Genomic DNA, 22,216 nt, shown 5'->3' on the forward strand with positions numbered 1-22,216 from the left:
ACAGAATGAGGCCTTCTGGTGCACAGTGTCAACCTCAGGGGGTACCTAGATCCTCCACATGCATTTCAGCTGATCTACAAAGCTGTGTCAATACCATACTCCATGACCTGCCAAGTTAGCTCTGTGAATAGCAAGTAGGGGGACATCAAAACAGCATGCACCAAGTGAGCGAGACCACCAGATCCAGCCTCCCAGTGCCAAGCGGGCTCTGGCTCAAGCAGTGTAGGAGACGTATGCTCCTGCCCTCTCCTACCCCTGCAAGCCAGAGCAAGTTTCCCAGAAAGGGACCAAACCATTTTTTTTTTAAACTAAATGCTTTTAATAGAAAACAAAATACAAAATAACTCTTTCCAGAAAGCAGAAATATTTAATCTCTCCAAATGACAAACTAGAACGTGCTTTTTTCGCAGATCGTTGTTGTAAATGCTGATGATTTATCTCACAAAGCGTTCATGAAACTGATATTGCAACATTTTGAGAAAAATCCAACACTAGCAGAGCTGCCTCTGTGTACGCACAATAATTTAGTAATACTATTTTTTCCCATGTCACTTTGTGTTTGTCTCTCTCCCCCTTCCCCTCTCCCTAGACTGCCAACTTCCATTTACGGAAATATTTCTGTGAGGTGCAGTGGTGGACCGACATGCCCCGTTTCCATGAGGAGTCCAAACTTAGCCACTTCAGTTCTATAGTGCCCTCCCTCCAGACAAGGCAAGTCGTTTATTACCCTTAAAGCCACCGCTCTACCCCCACTGTCCTCCCATCCTCAAAACACAGTGCAAGCAGATTCAGAAAGATTCCTAATAAATGGAACATAAATACAAATATCACAGCTAGTACCAGGAACCAAACCCAAGTGACAATGCAGAGATGGGCCCCAACTGAGGTCAGATTTCCATCCCCTTAGTAAAAAGAAAGATGGTATTTTCTACTTAGCTAGTCCAAAATATTCCAGAAGTGCTACAGGGAGCTGTAATATTTAGGACCACTATCACTGTAGAAAATACATAATGTTCTTTTAATAGAAGGGTCTTAAAATGCTGGTCCTCTGCAATAACAGGAAAACAAAAGCAAAACAAAACAAAAAACACTGGGCCAGTAGTTCTCCACACACTCAAGCCTCAGTTAACAGTAGGTAAGATGTGCCCATCAATCAATGCAGGATATTTAAGTGCAGGTCAGCAGCTTATCTGGTTGGCAGTTTCACTTGTCTGGACCAGGCTTTTGGTTTCCCCAAGCTACTGGATTTACTCCCTTTTTCCCCATCCCTACAAGTACAAGATTAGAATGTATATGTATTTTCATCACTCCTCCTTTTTTCCTCACTCCGTTCAACAGCACAGGCCTTTTTGTGGGCAAGACATTTTAAAGCATTTGCATCACTCTGAATGAATATGCCTTTCAAGGGGGCAGAGGAAGAAAAGTGTTTCACAGTCAGTACTCTCAGCTTGCAATGGACTCTGACGTTCAATACACCCACCCGCTTCCCTAAGAAAAAAAAAAAATTAAAGTTCCTGATTTTCTTGTGCAATTCCAGTCACTAGAAGAAGATTACAGGCCATAAACTGTACGCTCAGTACATTATTCATTTGTCCGGTATATACACCAACCAGTTCACTGGAAGACCCATCTGCAGGGGCGTTGCAGTAAGTGTTCCGAATGTCCCAGACCCGGACTGAATTGTCCATCGACGCTGAAGCAATTAAACTACTGTCGGGGCTAAAAGTAAGGCTGGTTATGTTGTCCGTGTGGCCCCTCAGTTCTTTGTAAAGAGTTCCTGATGCCAAGTCCCACAGCTTTAGCCGCTGGTCTTCACCTGCTGAGGCCAGGTACTTACCGTTGGGAGAAAACGCAAGCGCGAGTACAGGGCCACGGTGCCCAGTGAAAAGGCGCACCGAGTTGCCTTGCTGAGTGCTCCACAAGCGCACAGTTTTGTCTGTGGAGCCCGTCGCTAAGTAGTTGGAATTGGGGTGGAACTTCACACAGTCTACGTCCGCCAAATGGCCTGCGTATATTCGCAGCGGGTACGTCCGATCAAATGACCAGAGTCTTGCAGTGCGATCGTGGGAACCACTAGCAAAGTACAGGCTGCAGGGGCTAATATCCAAATCCCAGACAGGATAGGCATGTCCTTGGTACAACACAGTGTTTGTAAAACTTCCGAGGTCCCAGTATCTGATGGACATGTCCTCAGAACAAGATAAGAGTCCCGAACTGTCTGAAAGGAACCTCGTGCTATACACGGGTCCACAGTGTCCTCTCAGGATCTTCATTTCCGTGCCTGCACTGTCATCCTCTTCCTCCTGGTCAGGGAGGAGAAAAAAAAACAAGAAAGGAAAGCATGTTTATCTGTTCAACAAATACAGGAACCACCATGAGGAAAACAGGGGGGTGTTAATACAGAAGAAGTTATTTTAGACGTGGCACACTTTGTGCAACTCTGAGACACAAACATGGTTAGCACTTTTGCTACACCTAAGTTAACGCTGGAAGAGGTGGCAAGATAAGGCTTTATATAAAGGTTTTATCTTCATTTTGGGTAGCTTCATGCTTACTCCAGAAGGCACCTTAACCTGGAACTGTACGCAAACAGGGGAAGCCCCCCAATATTTTATGACATTTTTCCACTTGCTAAAAACATATGCTTATTCCCTATCCACTCTCTGCTAAACTTTTGGCTAAGATGTTGAAACAGATCTTGGCATCTGCTCTTTTGGTGTGGTCATTATCGGAAGTGAATCTCACAGTAGAGAAAAAGAAACACAGATGTCTTAAACAAAAGGCAGGAGATGGGCAAGACAAAGCATATTTGATAAACTGTCTGCTGGACATTCTTTCTTAGCCCCACACGTGAACAGAAACGCAGTAAGGCCATAATATCTCTTTCTCCATGCAAGCCCCATCAGGATGCTTTCACATCCTCACCCTTCAAGAACAGCAAATGTATGCAGCTTATTTAGGTCAAAGGATCTATTTTGGGGTAGGAGAAGATGAATAACCACAAAAATGATGGCACTGTAAACCTTTTTATCCTGTAATTCTCCAATTCAAGTAGCAGGGCAGATAGTCAACAAGTAAAGGCTTTTACGTTTAAAGGCTGTTCAGTGAGCTGTGCTAATGGAATCTCCCAATGGAGGGTAAGAGTCTCTGAAAGTCTATGCCAGTAGCACCTCTTGACACTCAAAGGCTACAGACTGCACAAGTTTCAACAAATCTCACCTCAATAGAGCATCCTTGCCTAACAAGCTGGAGTCTCACTGACATGAGTACAAGATAACCACAGCTTGGGGTGCACCAGTGTAGTAGCTCGAGACCACCCTTCCTCAGGGCTGTCAGGCAGACACTCTTCCTCAATACTGAATCAGTAACACTCATCCACAGACAATCTCAGCACATCAAATTCAACACACAGCCTTTTGTTTGTGAGCAGCCCCTTTAACTTTTATCATCGCAAACTGGCCCGTTTCCTGCAGAAGGAACACTTCCTGCCCTGAGAGGAAACCCAGTTCCCCAGGGCTGCCGGATTGCTGAAAACCAGCAGAAGTCAGTGCATCGTGAGCAGCTCTCTTAGCTGACACGACGTCTCCCATCCCTCTGACCTCAGGACCCACAGACGGTTTTGCTTCAGACTTAGCAAGAGTCCTGAAAGCCCTTCTCCTCCAGTGGTTTCACATCTCATGTCAGAGGTGAGCAAACTCTGACTTAGCTAGCTCACTGCCTTTCTCTCTCTCAGCTGCGTGTTTAGTAGTAGGCAGCAAGCCGTGTTTAGCAATGCTAATTCTCTTCAGAGTAGTCAGTGCCCATGGGAGTTTTATGATGGGGCTGTGAGCCAACTTCATCTCTACGATGGAGGTGAGGCAGAGAGAAATTGCAGGCTCTAGCACGAAAAGCCCCATTCTTATTCAAATTGCTTTTTCTACCTCAGATAGAGCATTGCTTGCCGGAATCCACAGCATCTCTAGGCTATGTTACCACATTAAAGGAGAGAAGCTGATACCTGCAGCATTTTATATTACTTAATTATGACCATAAGATTCCTGACAAGTTACCAGTGGAAGCCCATTCAAGTTACCCACGTTGTACTATAGTTTCTGTGAATTCTGCAGGTCCAGATACTTAATTTTATGCCTTCAAATTCAAGCAGGGCTACTTAGGCTGTCTGCAAGCACATGCTCTTTCTCTCTTACAAGCACCTACTCTTTTCTTGTATTACAGTAGCAGCTTATTTGACAATGTCTTCCGCAGCATTCAAAACCACACTCCTGTATGGTCACAGGTAGCAAATCTTATCTTTGACTTCTGTTTGACACCCACTTAGCGTAACAACTGCACACTGCTGTTATAGCTCACCGAAAACAGTATACCTATAATGCTTTCGAGTCGCTAAATTTTTCCATTTCCCCCCATCCAAGTTAGTCTGCTGACCGCATTAACAAAGCGGCTGGAAGTACAGCCACTGTATTACTGCCTCGCAGAACCAAGCTTCATTTCTTTGGCAGATCAAGCACACTCTTCCTTGCATCCCTCAGCTACTACCACGCAGGTGAGCATTTGCAGCAGCTACAGAAGCACTGCAACCTGTGTTATAAACCAGCAGGAAGGCAGTGAATCCCTCTTCATAATATTTTTTCAGGATTCCCATTTCACACACTGAGTATGTTTCCTGGATATAATGTACCCCTGGGCACTACCCAGATATCCATTAGCTCCTTCTTAAGTGGTTGCTGCTGCAGGTTAACATAAACCGATTTGTATTTCCTTGGGATGGACAAGAAATTAAGTTATATATGCCTATTTTAATCAATAACCTACACACACACACTAAAAGCTACCTTTTATTATTTGAGCTATCCATTTTGAAAAGAACTACGAAAACAGATTTTAAGTAATAGGATAGAACTGGAAAACCTACCAACAGTACTAAAATGGGCTGAAAAAAAGAAATTTCCGCTTCAACAGTGAACAGGAAATCTTCCTGAGCAAATACAAGACTCCCCAAAATTATATTACTAAGAAACTGAAAAGAACAAAAATGTTGGCATGTTTTGTTACACAGGACACCTTCCAAATGCTACACCTGTGGACAGACTGCCCAACTCCTCGACTATTACTTAAATCAGTAATGGATTTTGCATGACAGTCATTTGGACGCAGAAAAAATTACTGATGATGAATTTAACCATGTAAGCAGCAAATGTTATCTAGCTGACAAAAATTATCTTGATCTTCCACCCAGCATAAGCCTCAAAGGAATGAGTGAGCTTCAAAAAGCAACAATAACCTCAAAAAACCAAAACATCCCGCCTGCTTCCCCCCCGCCTTCTAACCAGTAACAGGTTTCCCTGGGTGTTGTTATCTCTCTCATCCTGAAGTGCTCTTAAGATGTCAAAAGGAAGGATCTCTTACCTGCCTACAGTAGGGATGTCCTAGCAGGAAAAGATGAGGGAGCAAATACCACAGCTCTCTTTGCAGGACATTTCTTACTGCTCCTTCCAAAATTCCCTCCCACCTGCCATCCACCAAGGTGTCAGCATCATGCCTGCTGATTACCACTTGAAGGACTACTGCCACTTAAAAACAGAACCTTAGAAGCAAAGCTGAAAGACTCAAGTCTTAGTCTTCACAGAATTTAAAGGCTGCCACTCTTGCAGCTTGGAACAGAAAGCGCTACTTTCTGTTGTTGATTTATGTAGTATCAGTGATGAGCATGGCAAAATTGCGGAGACAAACAATACGTCCATTTGCACAGCTGCAAAAATGCATTTTTATACTGGACCTTAAGTAAGAGAGACTATAAAGTGGCATTTGTGAGATGCTACTATGAAGAAAACAGAATTACTTTATCCCAAATTAGTAAGGCTCTCCTATTTCCAAGAAGCAAGACAACACTGGTGAAGTGCACTGGGGCATCACACTGATCAAAATTCACTAAAACTACACCTACTTGATGATTTTGACCTTAGTGGCACAAAGGTTTTACATGAACTAGCAAAAAATGTTGTTCTCTAATGCTTTTGCCAAGTCTCAACCGCATTTTTTAATATACATATATACAAAGAGTTAATAAACCCAATACCATAGTTTTAGTGCCACCTTGAACAAGATCCACTGAAACTAGCACAGTTTTAGACTTCTGTATCTTCATACACAGAAGGACCCACTTGCTTGCAGCAAATCAGAAACCAAGCTGAAGATTAATTATTTCAGGCACTACTATTTAAATACTGTATCCAAAGCTAATTACACAATACAGAAATCAACCAAACCAAACAAAATTTAGAAACCTTACAAAACCCAGCCAAGTTTAACATCCTCACAAGTTATTCTATAGAACTCACTGAAGTAATGTCAAAGCACATTCAGAATTTTTGTTCTTTCTCAAAGTTTTCATCAGATTTATCACTGTGAATTGTTGCTGATCAGACTGCAGTGACAGTCTGAAGCACAGCCCCTGTTCACCCTGAGCTGCATTACTGATGACTGCAGCCTGGTCAGGGTGGTCTTGTCTTGTTTGTCTTAGTATCTGTGGCTTCCACTCCTGTGGCACCCAAGCAGGTGCTGGTCTGTTCCCACCTGCAACCCCATGGGAGCCTGTGTATTTTCACTTAGGGCTCCCAGACACTGGAATTTATTTCCTTTGTAGTCAATAGGCTTTCATTTGCATTTGGGACCCATAACCAGCAGTGCACTCAGGCTGGTATCCTCCCTTAACTTTGAACTCCTGATCAGGTCACTGTTTGTTTTGTCAGTGATGGAAGTTATTCAGGGCAATGATGACTTTGATCTGTGCTGGTCTTTGACCAGTTTTTGGTTTTAGACCTGTGCACAAATACTGCAGGATACACAAAATATTAAATGGCCAACAAGGGCCATTTGTACTCAAGCTTCCATTGCTGTTTCATAATACACTTACAACATGCAAGTATGTGCCTACGTGCCAAAAAAAAGCCAAAACGCACTCCTGATAACCTGGCAGTATCTCACTTTCCTATAGTCTGGAGCCAAAGGAGGTGACCTGCTGATTTACCAGAGAAATTCTCCTCTGTTGTAGGTTATTGACATTTGGTTTCCATGACAGGCAATACATAGTCACATGCCCTATGAACTCTTGCAGCTTATAATGAAAACAAGTCAGTCCATAGCTCCATCTTGGGCTAGTCCGGCCCACTTACCTGCTCACTCTGCAGAAAGGGTTAGCCCGGGAAGCAGTGAGCATGCCACTGTGCTATCTCACCTAGATGCCTGCCTCTAGTTCTCAAGCTAACAAAGCAATCCCTAACCATAGATCTCTGCATACAGCAAGCTCTCTGCACTCGTCCAAAATAAACAGAACCCTGCCACTAGATATTTTTTATAAGAAAAAGCAGTGGAAAAAAGGATGTTTTTCCTGCTAAACACTCAACACAAGAACAAATGAGGCTTCCCCCCCCCCTCAAGAGGGGAGTGATTAAACAAAGGAAGAGTCACAAATTCTGATCTCTAACCAGATATAAGATGCTACGTGGGCAGCTGTGGTGAGAGAGAAGGAAGGGTGTGACTAGAAGGCAAAAGAGAGTAAACTAGAAGATGCTATCTAGCCTGGCATGTGAAGGCACACACATCCCTGTTCTTGTCTCCAGCACTCCAGAGTGGGAAGCCGCTGAAGTTTCTACACCGCAGATTCCTTAACAGAGACATTTTGCATAATTTTTCCATGCTAACTCTTCACCTCTGGTTAAGGCGATTCCTGAAATACAGTTTTGCACTTGGGCATCCCTCCTTCTTCCTGAGACCTCAGACCAGCCTCCTTTGTCTCTCTCCTTACTTTGTCTTTATTTTCCCTCTTCCTGCATCTCTCCCCTTCTCTCCACCCTCTGACTGCTTGTTCTGAACCACTTTCCTTCTAGTTTTCATTCATCACAGTGTGTTTTTACTGCCAGCATCTCATTTCATCTTCCCATCCATAAGAAGACTCCACGCTCCTCAGGGAAGGGAGCCTTCTCTAGTCACCCGTCCTTACTGGGCTGCCTGTGTAGTGCTGTCTGTTCAAGGACAGCTGGAGGAGGGAGATCAGCACCTAGGACTAACAAACTATGACCCGAGCACAAACTCATTGCAGCATTTACAGCCACTGCAGGAAAGAACAAGGATCAGAGAGGCTATAAAATTTGTGCGTCAAGGCAGACAGGCTGTGGAACAGCCTTACAGTCCCCTAAGACGTTACTAGCCCAAAATACCTTGGCAGAAAGGGGGGGGGGGGGGGGGGGGGAATGGGTATCCAGACCTCCTCATCCAGGATGTCACAAGCCAGACGGATGCGGGACACATCAACGAGGTGGGGCTCAGATTTTAACTTCCTGGAACGCAGGCTCCACAGCTTCACACACGAATTATCGAACCCAGCAGCGAGCAGCTTGCTATTTGGTGAAATCTCTGCAGTGTTCAGCAACTGCTCCGTGTTATAGAAGGCATAGAAACAGATGGTTGTTAAGGAAGGGGGCCCGTCCTTGACACGTTTAATGCTGTCCTGCAGTAAATCCAGTGCCGCCTCGTTCTGCAGAATGGAAGCCGGCACGTCGCTGGGTTCCAGGCCGTTGCTCTCGTTGCGTGAGGAGCTCCCACCGGCGTAGAGCTGGTAGTCAGTCCTCTTGGCGGGCTGCACATCCAGGTGAATGTGCAAGGTCAGGACTTTGCACAGGGCGTTGTTGTTGTCACTTTGGAGGTAGCGAAGAAGGTAGTTGTAGCTGTCCTCTTGAAGGCGGATGACATACTTGTTGTCCAGAAAAGCCCGGAGCTTCAAGTTGGACAGGATATCTTGAATAGTCATGGTAGTCTGCAACTGCTCAATGATATCCTTCTGGCTGGCATTCTGCAAGAACATGCCATGGAAGCGGCTGTAAAAACTGTCCACTGTGCTTTTTAGGCCATTCTGGACCATGTTCAGATGGAGGTAGACAAAAAGGGGATACAGAAGAGGCATCACTTCATGGCTGTGCTGAGAATCTGAATCTATATGAAAAACAGCAACAAACTTTGAATGATTTCTCAATCCACCTTCTACTGGGAATAAAACAGAGCAAGGACAATTACTGCAAAAAGCCTTGACAGTGGCATCAGAGAGCAAGCAAGAGGAGACTTTTGTTGGCGCACCTAAGTGAACCTCTTCTGTCACCTAAAGGGGATACACAGTACCTATTAGAGGTCTGAACAGAGATTTTCAAGTCAGTGAGGTACCTCGTCAGAACAAAATGCAGAGATTTCAAAATTCTTTTTAGGTGTGGGTCAGCTTTAAAATACCACCTCATAAAATACATGACAGCTGAATTTTTCCCCTGTTTATTTAAGGAGAAAAACTATGCCCTCTGCTTATTGTAATAAATGGACTTCAAAATTTACTCATTATATTTAAAATAGTATTTAACATGTTTAAGTCAAAATTATTTACCTAGCTTGTGTGGGCCTGAACTTTGGTGGCTTTTTTTTTTTTTCCCCTCTCAGCTTCAATAAAACTTGCATGTGATGCTTTGGATGAAACTGATTTGTCTCCAGGGGAAAGGAAGCCGCAGCTTCCAAATGTACTGCAATATGCTGTGCTCTTGTGTTATTTCTGTGCCTGCTCATGTGCATGCTTTCTCTCTCTCCCCCGCTCTCTCTGCCAAGGCAAATCCCAGCAGTAATTCCTAGTACACAGTGTAACGAACTCCTGATTAGGCTGTGCTGTACCTTGCAGAGACTAATCTGTGCCACAGCTCCACCCCTCCTTCACCAGCTTCTTGGGGCTGTTTCCCTCCCACGTTCAGCTGGTTGCAGGGAGCTGGAAGGAGTAGAGCCCTGCCACAGAACACCATGGCAACATACAGGGCCACAACAATGAGCTACCAGAGGACCAAATGGTCCAAATTACTGGAACAAAATAGGCATTGCTGATCCTCAAACATCATTGCTTCTTTTCAGCTTGTTCTTTCCTCCTGCCACTTACCAATCCATATTCTTTTTTTCCCCTTCCCATTAGGTTATTTTTCCTCTCCTGTTGAGCACCCTTCAGACTTTCTCTGGTCCATACTGTGCCTCTTCCATTTCTACATGACTAACTAGAATGTGTGTGGTGTGCAGTGTATGCATACGTATTTGCATACTTAGGCATCATTCTCCCTTCTGTCCCACTGAAGCTGGGCCAAAGCCAGTGAAACCAGTGGTCTGTATGTAGTAAAAGCTCTAAGCAGCCAGCAGCTGCTCTTTTCTCTGCAGGTGCTCTAGTCCAGAAATGCAACAAGGGGAAGGACCTCACTCTGCAGTGGGGGAAAAAGGGAAGAGATAGGAAGTTGTCAGAACAGGAACAAAGAAAACGTTCCCCAGGAACATACGAAGAGAGGTTACAGAAGCTGGGTCTGTGTAGCCTGGAGAAGAATAAGGGGATATTCAATTGCTGCCTTCAGTATCCAGTGGGACATTATGGAGGAAAAGGAGCTAGCCTCTTCTCTGAGGTGCTCAAAGGACAACAGGCAAGCTGCTGCAAGGGAAATTCTCACCAAATCGCTCAGCCCTGCAGCTGGGGCCCAGAGGTGCCAAGCAATCACCACACTTTTTTATTTTCAAAACCTGGCTGGACAAGACCCCGAGCAACCTGATCGAACTCTGATCTTGCCCTGCTTTGAGCAGCTGGTTGAACTAGAGACCTCTAGAGCAATTCCTAAATTATTCGGTGGTCCTAGTCCCCTGCCTGGACCTCAGTGCCCCCGGAGGCAGGCATCACAGAAATGGGAATTGTCCTGCTGTGCCTTGTGGCTGGCTGGCAAGTTACTCCCTTGCAGAAACAGAAGCAGTTCATGTGTGTAAAAAATCAAAACTGAGCAAAAGGGAGGAAAAAAAAAAAAAGAAAACAGTCGACCTGAACACCAAAACCACACCTAGCACTTCCCCAAGCAATATTTAAGCCATTGAACAGAGCAATGGTACTTCTCAAAAATCTATCAAACAATAAGGATTTACCTCCAATACTAAAGTGTAATGGTGTTGAACTGCTCTAGATGGCAAGTCTAAGACTTCACTGTTTTCTGCCTCTGCTTGCCTCCCTCCCTTTTCTTTCAACAGCTATCAGGAATATTAATCCCAGTGTTATGCACACTGGGATCAAATCCCTACACTGGACAAATGTAGATATGCCCAAAGGTGGGAGGAGTGGCAACCTCACTTTCCCTGGTACTGTTCTCTAAAAATCCTATCTGCTTTCTTCTTCCTACATTTGGGACTCATAGAATAAGAACATTCCCAGGAGTACCTTTTTTTTTTTTAATTATTAAAAAGTCATTAAAAAAAAATCATTATAGTCTTCTGCATCACACTACAGAATGAGAATTTTTTAACTTTGTCATATACCTCCAGTCTCAAAGCCAGTACAGAAAAATTTAAGGGAACAAATTCTCCCCTAAAAAGCCAGACTATCATAAAAATAAGCCAATTATGAATAAAATTAAAAACCCTAAACTAGGAGACAGCAGAGAACTACACTCATTTCTAAGTTACCTGCCTTTCACACAAAACACTAATCTTCCTTCTTGTCCTATATATGTATGCTGTTGTCTAGAAGATATACAAAGGCCAAATGCTTGAACAAGAAAGGCCAGTCAGGTAACTACAAAAACCAAAGGTACTCAGCACTTGGACAACAACAAAAAAAAAGAAAGAAAGAAAAATTAAGTATTTCTAATTGTAGTAACAGAAATCTCAAAGCTAGAAATCAAAAGATTATTAGAGACATGATTTTAAATTTTATTATGTTGCCTTTTACTCATTGAAATGACAAAAAAAATCAGCTACTTTCCTCTTCGTTGCTTCCCGATATTTACCTGTGAGAAAATTGCGTAATCGTCCAAATTGTACTTCATATTGCTGTGGCTCCGCCAGGCAGGGAGCTGCAGACACAACGTTGGCGCAACCAGATTCAGATTGGACTGTGAAATAAAATAAGTAAAAATTAAAGAGGGGTATAAGGAGTTCTGCATGTGTCTGGAAACAAAGCTTCTCATAAAATCCAAGGTAATGCAGCCATCAAGATGACATTTCATCTTTCAAACCATCCAGGGATGACATAGTCCAAAGCATCTAAACATGGCAATAACAACCTAGACAGATCATGAATGAGAAAGTATACCGAAAGCTTAAAAAAACCCCCACCCTAAAAATCTCAGCAACTCACCTGCTCCCCCCAGAATACATTTTTAATTTCAGAAACAACCTTAATTTCCCAAGAAATTCAAAGTAACACCGTCACAAGTCCCTTAACAGTTTTATGAGACACTCAGTGGTTTTACTACTTTGCACTCAGAAAAGATGCAGAAAGCAACCTACAACTTTCTCCAAAACAAAATTTCTTTTTCAGGGGGACCCACCAACTATCGTGGACAGATGGCCTGCAGTGACACTGCCTCAGTCTCAAATTCCTTGTCCCAGTCATTACCATTTACAACAAATGATAATCATTAGCATTTACTAGTCTCCCGGAGGTGGTGGTGAAAACACACTGCATCTCTAAGCAAGCACTTTTTAAATCAAAACATCTCCTCCTCCTCCCTGAGGATTTTAGGTTAAAGGGCAGCTGGTATCTGACCAAAAACCCAGTTGTATGGGTCTCCTGAGGTGGTGTTAAACTGATTTTCAGAACCAGTATCAACTCTGGTAAAAGTGGTTCTGAACTATTTAGAAAGGGAATTGGCTTTTCTTTCTCTGGCACCAAACCTTTGCTCTTCTGTTAACCTCTCAGAATCTGACAGGGGACTCTGTGCAAGTTTACAGACACCCACCAACATACCCTAAGCATATACAAGTACCAGTGATTAGAAACACAAGTTACAAAATTGTAACTAATATGTTTATTTGTCTGCTCTTCTGTGAAGAGCACTAAAGGGCAAGGAGTTTCACTGTTTTCCTTTCCTAATTTTTTTTCAATTCATAACCATTTTCCCCTCCACAAAACCTGTTTTCATTACTCTCACTTTCAACTCCTTCAACTTCTTTCAGTCTCCCCTGCCCCCCACCACCTTCCATCCTCTCTCTTTGCCTTCCTACTCCCGATTCATCGCTTTTTGTTCCAACATTTGGCTCACACACAGAGGCACAACTCTGACAGCCCTGGAAATCTATAAACAACATCATCAAATGTTCACATGCTAAAGAGAGATAGGCCAGCCTCCAGCTCATCTAAATGCTTCTAATTAGAAAGAGATCAGCACATGGTGTACAGGCAGCCTGTCGCTATTCTCGCTCTCTCTCCCTGGTAAGACACAGGTCTATCTGCCTGGAGCTTACAGAAATACAGAAGGTATGTTTACCAACTCTCCAGGGCAAGCTGAATTCAGCTTTGGAAACCGAGAGCTGGGCTGTGCTTATTATCCCCGCATGGGAAAAAACAGATTCCAGCACCAATGCCATATCTTCTCTCACATCAGTTTAGAAATAAACAAATATAACCTCTTGAAAGGTACAGATACACTGCACTTCCTACAGCCTGGCTGCTTGAGAAACTCAAAGCTGGCTCACATACTGGTATTACTTAACAACTAAAGTAAAAACTCTGCTAGTCGGACTTAAAATTTAATATAATCAATATTCAGCATGAGAAAGTAAACTGCATGCACACACCTGTAGTAACTGAACAACGCTTAGTGACCGTTTTCAATGTCACCCATACTCCTTTATTGTAAAAGCAAAGAAAAACAGAAATAGGAGAGCCTGTCTTTTATGCTGTCACAGGGTTACATACAAGGGTCAACTCTTCAGAGCTCTCGTGGCCTCATTTCAGCAGGAATGGGAATGACTTTCCACCTTGCTCATGCCATGCAAGCACAACTTACTATCCTTGGCTTTATGAAGTGCTCCCTCCATGCCACCTATTCAACTTTCTCTGCATAGCAACTTAATTCCAAAATTAAGACGTACATCATGCTTCAGAAAGAGGATCATCATCTTTGGCTACCTATCCCAGAACAGTCCGGCTGGGCAATCATTATGCCCTGCTCTTTCAGTCATGATGCTAGAGCTCGTCCCCATCAAATGTTAAACAAACCCTACATACTAGACAGTTATAACAAGTTCAAATTCTAATTCTTTTCCTTCCCAAAACTTCACACCAACCAGAACTGCAAAAAGGATCAAGAGCTCAACTGATTCCAAAACAAGAGTAAAATTTTCAGGCATATTTTTCTCCTGGTGGAAATAAAACAGCGGCCATATCCTTTTCATACATTAATAAATATACCATAGTTTCTTTCCCACCTTCTCCAGTGGTCATAAGAACATCTATTGGAAACGTCTGCTCCTTGACATCACTTCCAGTAATTGCAGCCAGCTATGCAACCTGATAGCAAATTCAAAGGAACTCGCTCCTAACTCAGGGATATGGACAGTACCCTCCTGGTCTTGTGTGTTGGCTACGAGCAGCATTCCTTCCAGCTAACAAATGCAGGGCTACTGTAAATGCTGTTTAACAGCAACTGATTCCTCTTTTACATGAGTGTATGATTTCCATATGATTTTACATTATTTCAGATAGTCCTATGTGTCAATAGTATACTATGGACAATATTAGAGCAACCTGTTCCTTAGTCACTCATTCTGTCCTCAGATATTCTTCTAGTTTTCTACAGAAATACAGGGTAGTCATGAGGAAGCTCTGTGCTGCATTGTACTGCAGATGCGATCAGGTATAGCAAGTATATGAAGCAATGGAGAAAGGCTGAACTGAAGAGACCACGGATGAAAACAAAAAGAAATGCTGAGGTAAAACTGAGAAACAAAACTACTTAAAACCAAAACCAGAGGACACTTTTCACTGTGAAAGAAGAAATCACAGAATTGAAGACAGAAGTAAGCAACTCTTCCATTTATACAGGCTGGTTAATTTAGAAGTCAAACAAAATAGAAGAGCTGAACAGAAAAAGCAAGGTGAATTTTGTTAAGGAATGACCAAAAACATCTTCAGCAAAAAATATTTGATTGCTTTCCTCAAAATAAAAGCAATTAAGGCTTTAGAATCTGGTCAGTTTTGCAAACTGAATAAAAACTAAGATGACCGCAGCAGAAAGTATTTTCAGCCTCTGTTGTCACAGTAAGTTCAAGCTGGGTTTTTCTTTTTTGACAGTCATTCATGGAACTGCAGCATATTCACTGACAGCTTACTACAAGCATGTTTGACAAGAAGTAGTAAGCAGCTGAATACATAAGAGCAGACCATTTTCAGTTCTAATGAAAATTTATGACTCAATCACTAGCCACAAAACCCTCGCACTGGCAAGTGCATGCAGACTAATAAAAAATTTAGTAATAACTTTTGGTGGAAGATTAGTAAAAAGACAAGACCCAATCACACACTTATTCACACACTTTACTGAAACATTTTTTTCTGCACGATGCCATATGTGAATGCAAGGGCTTGCAATCCAATTCATCTCTCTTACTTCAGATACTCTTGTGTCCTCCTGGTATGGACTGATCCCAAGTTCTAATCCCATTTCAACACTGGCCTTTCTACCCACCTCTCCCATAAGACCTCCCATCAAAAACAATTTAGTATTTTACTTTGGTTTAATACCTTCCCCGTCTCCCCCAGTATTATTTCAGGGAGTTGCAACAAACTTCCGATAGTTAGTCTGAAAACAGCAAGGAAACGAAAAGTACTAAAATGCAAGTCACTTCTAATAATGAAATATTACCCAATTTCCTTCAGGCCCCTGAAAGAGTTAGCCTGGGCAGTTACCCACAAGTAACTCATCTTTGGATTGTAACTACGGCAAAATACTCCAGAGGTGGGAAGAGCTATTTTGGCATCCAATCGTATCGACCTACGAGCAGAGGAGTTATACAGCAACTAATGTTCTGTCAAATCAAGTTGTATCACAAGTAAATAAGGTCTCCACCACTCTTAGCCTGGGATACTGTCACAATCTAAGCAGTTTCTTTAACAGAAAACATTTCCTCCTTTCATTTTCACCCAAAAGGTGATCACAGGATTTTCTATTACTTATACAAGTAAATTGAATCTTTATAACCTCCACGTGGCTCGCATCCTTTCAATATTTGTACATGCTCAAGCAGCAGCGTAGTTTGTTGTAACAAAAATAATAATTACAATGAAGACTGTCACATACAGGATTTGAAAAGCAGGTAGTGTAACAGGATTCAGAAGCCTTTAAGGAAGAGGTGAAAGGACATGCAGGGAAATAACTGTCTCATCTGCTGAAGGGTTTGTCCCATCCCATGTCCCGCCCCCCCCCCCCCCCAGGTGACAGAGCAGAGCTTTCACAACTAGAAAGCTGACTAGGCCAGCAAAAGAAACAGCCTGTATCACTACTATTTCACATGACACAGCTCTCCTGGAGTACAAAGGTACAACAGATTTTCCTGCTTCTTAATTCCTCATCTAGGTGGTTCTCACCTCTGTCCCAAAGCATCACTACTCACCAGACTTCATGTTCTTTGGGATACAACATATACATTTTCCACTACCCTGACCTGATTATTCCAGCCTGCTGTTTCACTGACCATGAATCTCACCTTGTTACAATTTCAACCACATTTTCATTCTTCAAAAGTTCCTAACTCACTCCAACTTCACACTGGAAAATTTCTTTATTTCAAAAGGAGAGCTGTCCGTATGTGCTGACAAATTCACGTAGTTACCAATATACATACTCACACTTGTCACAGCTCTGCCAAGAAGCATGCATGGAAAATGGGATAGGATTACCTGTGAGATTAGCTGCCATCTCTTCAGCAGTCTGACACAGCCTCAGCCCTTGTTTTAGGGGACCTTCCGAGTCCACATACTGACGGCGCTTGAGGTAGCAGGACACTGCCATCTGAATCTGTTCTGTGCGTACGCGTTTCATGACCTCAAAAGAAAAGAAAGAGATCATGAGGCTCTTACTGTGTAGGTATACGCCAAGATCAACGTACACCATAGCTGTATTAAAACTGATGGAAGACAAATGGCTCAGTATTTTCATTGCTGAAGTCAAACAACTTCATTACTGAAATACGAAAGCAACAGAGAGCATTTGCCTCTCGGTACTAAGGCATAACTAGACACGTTGAATCAGATCCCTGAAGATATTTCACTACCTAATCCTACTAATTTCACCAAGGAATCAAAAATACTTTTCTGGATTCTGGGCTAAAACTGCAGTGGTGAGCTGAAGCATTTGTTTTTGTTAAAAATAACTCATAAAAAGGGAACATTCCTCCTCCTTGCTTTTACAATAGCAGTTGGGTATTCTTCAGTCATTTTCTGATTCCTCTGCTTGACCAACCAATAAAACAATTCCAGAAGAGTCAAGGGAATGAGAAAATAATATACAAAGAAGGAAATTTCAGAATCATAATGCTTTAAATAGTACACCTATTTGGGGAGTCCAAGAAGCAATAGTTTATCACCTAAACTTAAAAGTTTAGAGCCAGACTTCTGGCACTTCAGTCAGGTAAGTCTCCAGAAAAAAAAACAAAAAAACCAAAAAACAACAGGGAAATTAAAACAAAAGCAGAGTCTTCTGCCTTTTTCACCTGCCCTCATCTATCTAGGCTTCCCTCCTACAAAAGTAAAAAAAAAAAGAATGCTTTGAGGTTTCCTTTATATAAATTTTGAAATCCATCCTCACAAACACCACTTGGTAGTATCTCAAAACCAAAAAGAGCCCAACACTAGCTTTTAGACTCTGGCTTGTAATAAAAGAATCTCAGTAAGACGAATGCAATAGCTCTCTTGCTATTTGATTAGTCCCTGACTGCCACCAATCCTTCGCAATACCCATCGATTTTACACAGAAGTTTAGATAACCTAAAAGGCTTTAAATAAAGCAGAACTAAGCGACAGTTTTATTCTAGCAGATTAACAGGTAAAGCCTGCCTCAAGATAGTTCTACACCTTACAGCCCCACTATCAATGACCTGCGTAAGTTTTACAAATGCACATCCTTTCCAGTTTGAGCAGCTAAATGTAATAAAACACAGCTTCTCAAAGAGACAGACAAGGATGCCCTTCCCCCCCTTGTAAGTACTTCTAACAAACTGACAGCTTTAAAAACATGATCATAAATGAGCCTTTTCTAATAGCCATGCACACTTCAGTGCTTATCCCAGTTGTTAGAACAATAAGCCCTCTGTGAAGTTCCAAGCGGACGGGGATGCAAGGTTTCAGCAAAAGTTACTTTAAACAGATATGTGGAATTGCAAACCCATATGCTTTGGTGAAAACCTTAAAAAGACTTCCATTTGTTCTCACAGGTGAAGTAACTGTTGAGGGTGGGGAAGGGGCATCAACAGGTGTGGAGTTTTCACAGCATTTCCAGACAGACCTATTAAAATCGTGAGTTTCAACCACAACTTCCCCACTCCAAAAGCAAACTTCCTTTTCATCTTCCTTGCAATTAAAGAAATTATATCTGAAATGTGTACGGTCTCAAATAAAACACTTATTCTGCTTCACGAAAGTGTAGGAAAGACAATTCTAATGAAGACCATGAAGAAGGGTGGACACAGAGATGGACCAGCATCTTGGCACCCTCCCAAAAACACACCCTTAACCAAGCTTTGCAATGTATTACATTTACCATACTGCGTTTCAGCTAGCAGCATGGACTCACATACAAGTGACTTGCCCAGGTCCACACTAACGCCTCTGCATCCAGTCTGCCATACAGCTTCGGTTTGGGTAGCAACTTAATTATATTTGAGATGCTCTCATAGATGCTTATTTCAGGTCTAGAAACCACTTTGGAGATTTTGCATCTAGCCTGTTGTATTTAGCTTATAATCCAAAAGAAACTCACTCCCAAAACGGCATGCAACAGATTCAACTAAATGTTTCTGAAGCGGTTTAGCCAGTCAGAACTGCGCAAATCAGTCTCAGGTCTGTGGTTCAATTGCAAAGAGAAAGCATCCAGAAATATCCTTGCCCATACTTTTTTGCTTCAGTTACAGGATCAATCTGCACTAGGTTAGATTTGGTGAGAAAACCCTTATTCTTTATGGCAGAGCATGCATGTACAGATAATTCCTCATAAACTCATAATGGATCGGAGAAACTGAAAACTGGTGTGTGAAAGACGAGGAACTCCAGAGGACCCTTTGAAATAACACTGACAAACAAGAGGAGTACCAAGATCAGCCTTTTCAAGCTGCTAAACAAGCACATGACCAATAGAGAAAATGGTAAATTTTAAATGATAGGCAAAAAAAGCAGTAGGTTATCCAGTAATCTCAAATTCTAACATCAGGATCGGACATTTTAGCAGCAATAGAGAAGGACCTGGGAAAGGAGCAGTCGCTGGCAGCTGATCCAAATCCAAGCTTTTTCAGAGCTCTAAGGTAATAGGGAAGCCCCAGTTTCTTCAGCCAAGATTAGCAAGGTGGCATTTGCAGCTGCTTTATGGAATCTGTACAGTTTCTTGCTCCCTTTGCATATTCTTCCCAGCAGCCACAGTAGTGGTTGTTACTAGCAGTATCTCAAGGAGATCCTTTTTCCCTACTCCCAGGTGACAGAACAGGAACTACCTTACAGGAAATGTGTCTTCATGAAGAAACACCCATGGGCATCAGACACACTATCACCCCTACTTTCATTTCAGATCTTTGTTTCTTTGTTCACTTTGCCTTTATACTTCACCCTCAGCATTACAAAGAGCAATGTCACAGGAGCAGGCAAAGCACTCATGAAAACTGCAAGAGCAAAACCAACGTTCCTACAAATATTCTTCATCAAGCTCTCAAAATTAGACTACATCATAAAATAAACATAAGGATGGCCTGCCAAAATACCTTTAGCTGGGTTCAAGCTGAGCCAGTGCACAACAGGTCAATGATGCAGAATTTAAAGGCAAAAAAGGACAAGCCTGCCAGTTTAACCTCCAATCATTTTTAAGACTCTAGCTCCCATCGCTAAACATAATCTCCAAAATATGAAACAAACTGAAGGCATATAGCAATCCCTGTCCATGCCTGCAGAAAACTTGAAACAATCGTTTGGAAGTCCCAGCTGCCTCGTTCCTCTCAAACAGCCAGAGAGAACAATAAATACTAATGCCATTAACTATTTTTACTGATTGGCAAAACACGTAAGGAAAGAGAGAAGAAAGATCACATCGGGAGTCTGCACAGCTACTATGCAGCCTCTTCCAAAGTGTCACAAATTGGAGCACAAAAAAATAATAAAAAAAAGAATATTAGGTTAATTTTTTTTTTTAGGAGCCAAAACTACTGAAGAAACCCAGAGGAGATGCTGCTCATACAAAACACATCACAAGTTCCTCTTTCGTAGAAAAGTTGGAAATTAGCTGTGTACTAAGCACTGGACCCAGGAGATTAATTTCCTGCCTATGCTACATCTCACGTACAGGTTTAGGCAGATTCCACAGCCTTGAAATTTTACCAGTACAGATGTAAGGAAAACAGCTTGAAAACTAGCATTGGAAATGCTGCTTCTAAATTACTCTGCATTCCCATCCTGATGCTGGGACAGCAGCCTCTTCCTTCCAACAGACTGAGGGAAGACCTGCGAGCATCAGAAAAGAACCAAGGACAAAACCCAAGAAGCAGTCAAACATCCCACAAAAGCACATTTTGAATATTCTCTACTGAGAGCTGTGTCTCAGGCCTCAGCTGTGGACAGAGAAGTACCATCTTTTATCCCTTATCGCTACAACTGAAATTTGGAGCCTACCAACAATACTAAATCACCCAATTTTCAATTTTGTGACATTCACTTAACTTAAGATTTACAAAATTTCAGAGTAAACAAGGATAAACTGACACGAAGATAACTGTGAACCTAGAGCCAAGGGACTTCACACACGCAGTGGCTGCAATTCGGAAAAACAGGCAAGTAAACACGGCAAGTCGACAGGGAGACGTGGCGTGGTGGTGCAAAATCGGAGAAGTGCCGCAGATCGCAGGAACTACGGAGAAGGCTTTTGCCTGGGCAGTGGCGATCACGGGAAGAGGCAGAGGGGAAACAGCTGTGATTTTAGAAGAGCCTGCATCCATTTGGATTGGACCTACATTTGGCTCACCGTCCACAGATTAAGTTTTGCCAATTCCACAATGGTTTGGTTCTTTTTCCTGCCCCCTACCCCCCCAAAAAAGACAGAGCCAAACAGCACGCTTCGCCCCTTCGATCTCCTCTGCGCTACCTGGGCAGGACGCGCTTTCCTCCTGCCCACGACACGCCACCTTACGCCTTCAGCCTCCACCGCCGATGCCTTCCTCCTCCTCCTCCTCGGAGCAGAGCTGCCGGACCAAGCGCCGCTCGCCTTTTAGGCCCCAGTGACAGTAAACCCGGGCTAACGCCAAGAGCCCTACCGAGCCCCGAGCCCGTCCCAAACGCGTCCCGGGCTGCTGCCGCCCGGGCAGCGCTGGCCAGTGGGAAAACCGAAGGCGCTCGCTGAAGGGACGCGAAAGTGAAAGTCTTCCCCTATCAGGATTAAAAATAAAGAAAAAAGGGAAGAGAAACGCAGCGATAAGGAGCAGCTAATTAAACCCACGCGCTTTTTAAGGGGAAAAAAAAAATAATACGAATGAGGAAAGCCCACCCCGCGACCCACGGGCGCAGGGCAGGGGCCCGGCCGTGTCCTCACCCGGGGCTCACCCCGTGCCCGAGGCCCACCCCGCCCCGGGGCCCGCCGGCCTCCCGGCAGCCGCCCGCCGCGCCGGGCCGCGCCGCGCCGGGCCGGGCCGGGCCTGCGGGGCCTCCGCCACGAGGCGGCCCGGCGGGACAACCGGGGCCCGCCCCGCCCTCCCCGCGCTCCCTCACGCCGGCCCGGCACGGGCCGCGGCCCCCCTCCCCCCCCGCCGCCGCCGCCGCCGCCGCTCCCCGTTACTCACTGAGCATCGCAGGCGGCGGCGGCGGCGGGAGGCGGGGGCCGGCGGGGCCGGGGCGGGGGAGCCGGGGGCGCTGTCACTGCGCCCAGCGGCACCAGGCGCTGCCGGCGGGCTCGCCGCCGCTGCCGCCTCCCCTGGGTGCCGGTGGTGGTGGCGCTGGCGTAGCCGGTGCTGCCCGGGGGCCGGCGGCGGCTGGCGGCGGCCGCTCCATGGCCGGCTGACACACGCCGCGGCGGGCGGGCGGAGGGAGGAGGGGGGAGGGTACGGGGAGGGGGGCGGGGGAGAGGAAGCGGGGCTGGGGCCGCCCCGTGCGCAGGCGCCCGGCGGCCGCCAATGGGCGCGAGCTCCCGCCTCTCCCCGCGCACTGCCGGGC

At 44.1% G+C, this 22,216-nt stretch overlaps 1 protein-coding gene across 3 annotated transcripts; it reads right to left on the reverse strand.

Moving 5' to 3' along the window:
• Positions 1-347: 347 nt before the first annotated feature.
• Positions 348-22,095, reverse strand: TAF5L (TATA-box binding protein associated factor 5 like). Of its 3 annotated transcripts, XM_069800766.1 has the most exons (6): positions 21,847-22,095; positions 21,156-21,436; positions 16,721-16,865; positions 11,826-11,930; positions 8,264-8,988; positions 348-2,303 (listed from the first exon to the last, which is right to left on the reverse strand). In XM_069800766.1, the coding sequence occupies exons 3-6, from the start codon at positions 16,860-16,862 to the stop codon at positions 1,506-1,508; spliced, it is 1,770 nt and encodes a 589-aa protein (XP_069656867.1). In that variant the 5' UTR covers positions 16,863-16,865; positions 21,156-21,436; positions 21,847-22,095; the 3' UTR covers positions 348-1,505. The 3 variants fall into 3 exon arrangements, with proteins under 3 accessions (XP_069656867.1, XP_069656869.1, XP_069656866.1); XM_069800768.1 differs by lacking the exon at positions 21,156-21,436; XM_069800765.1 differs by lacking the exon at positions 21,156-21,436 and having other exon boundaries at positions 21,843-22,095.
• Between the last annotated feature and the right edge of the window lie 121 nt (positions 22,096-22,216).

The sequence above is a fragment of the Haliaeetus albicilla genome, chromosome 13 (genome assembly GCF_947461875.1).
Source record: "Haliaeetus albicilla chromosome 13, bHalAlb1.1, whole genome shotgun sequence".
Lineage (NCBI taxonomy): Eukaryota > Metazoa > Chordata > Aves > Accipitriformes > Accipitridae > Haliaeetus > Haliaeetus albicilla.

Bases quoted from the DNA above. Each gene is read 5' to 3' on its own strand.
- TAF5L (XM_069800768.1), bottom strand. From the start codon at position 16,862: ATGAAACGCGTACGCACAGAACAGATTCAGATGGCAGTGTCCTGCTAC. The intron at 11,931-16,720 runs GTAATCCTATCC...TTTATTTCACAG, and splicing joins GATGGCAGCTAATCTCACAG to TCCAATCTGAATCTGGTTGC. The intron at 8,989-11,825 runs GTAAATATCGGG...TTTTTCATATAG, and splicing joins ATTACGCAATTTTCTCACAG to ATTCAGATTCTCAGCACAGC.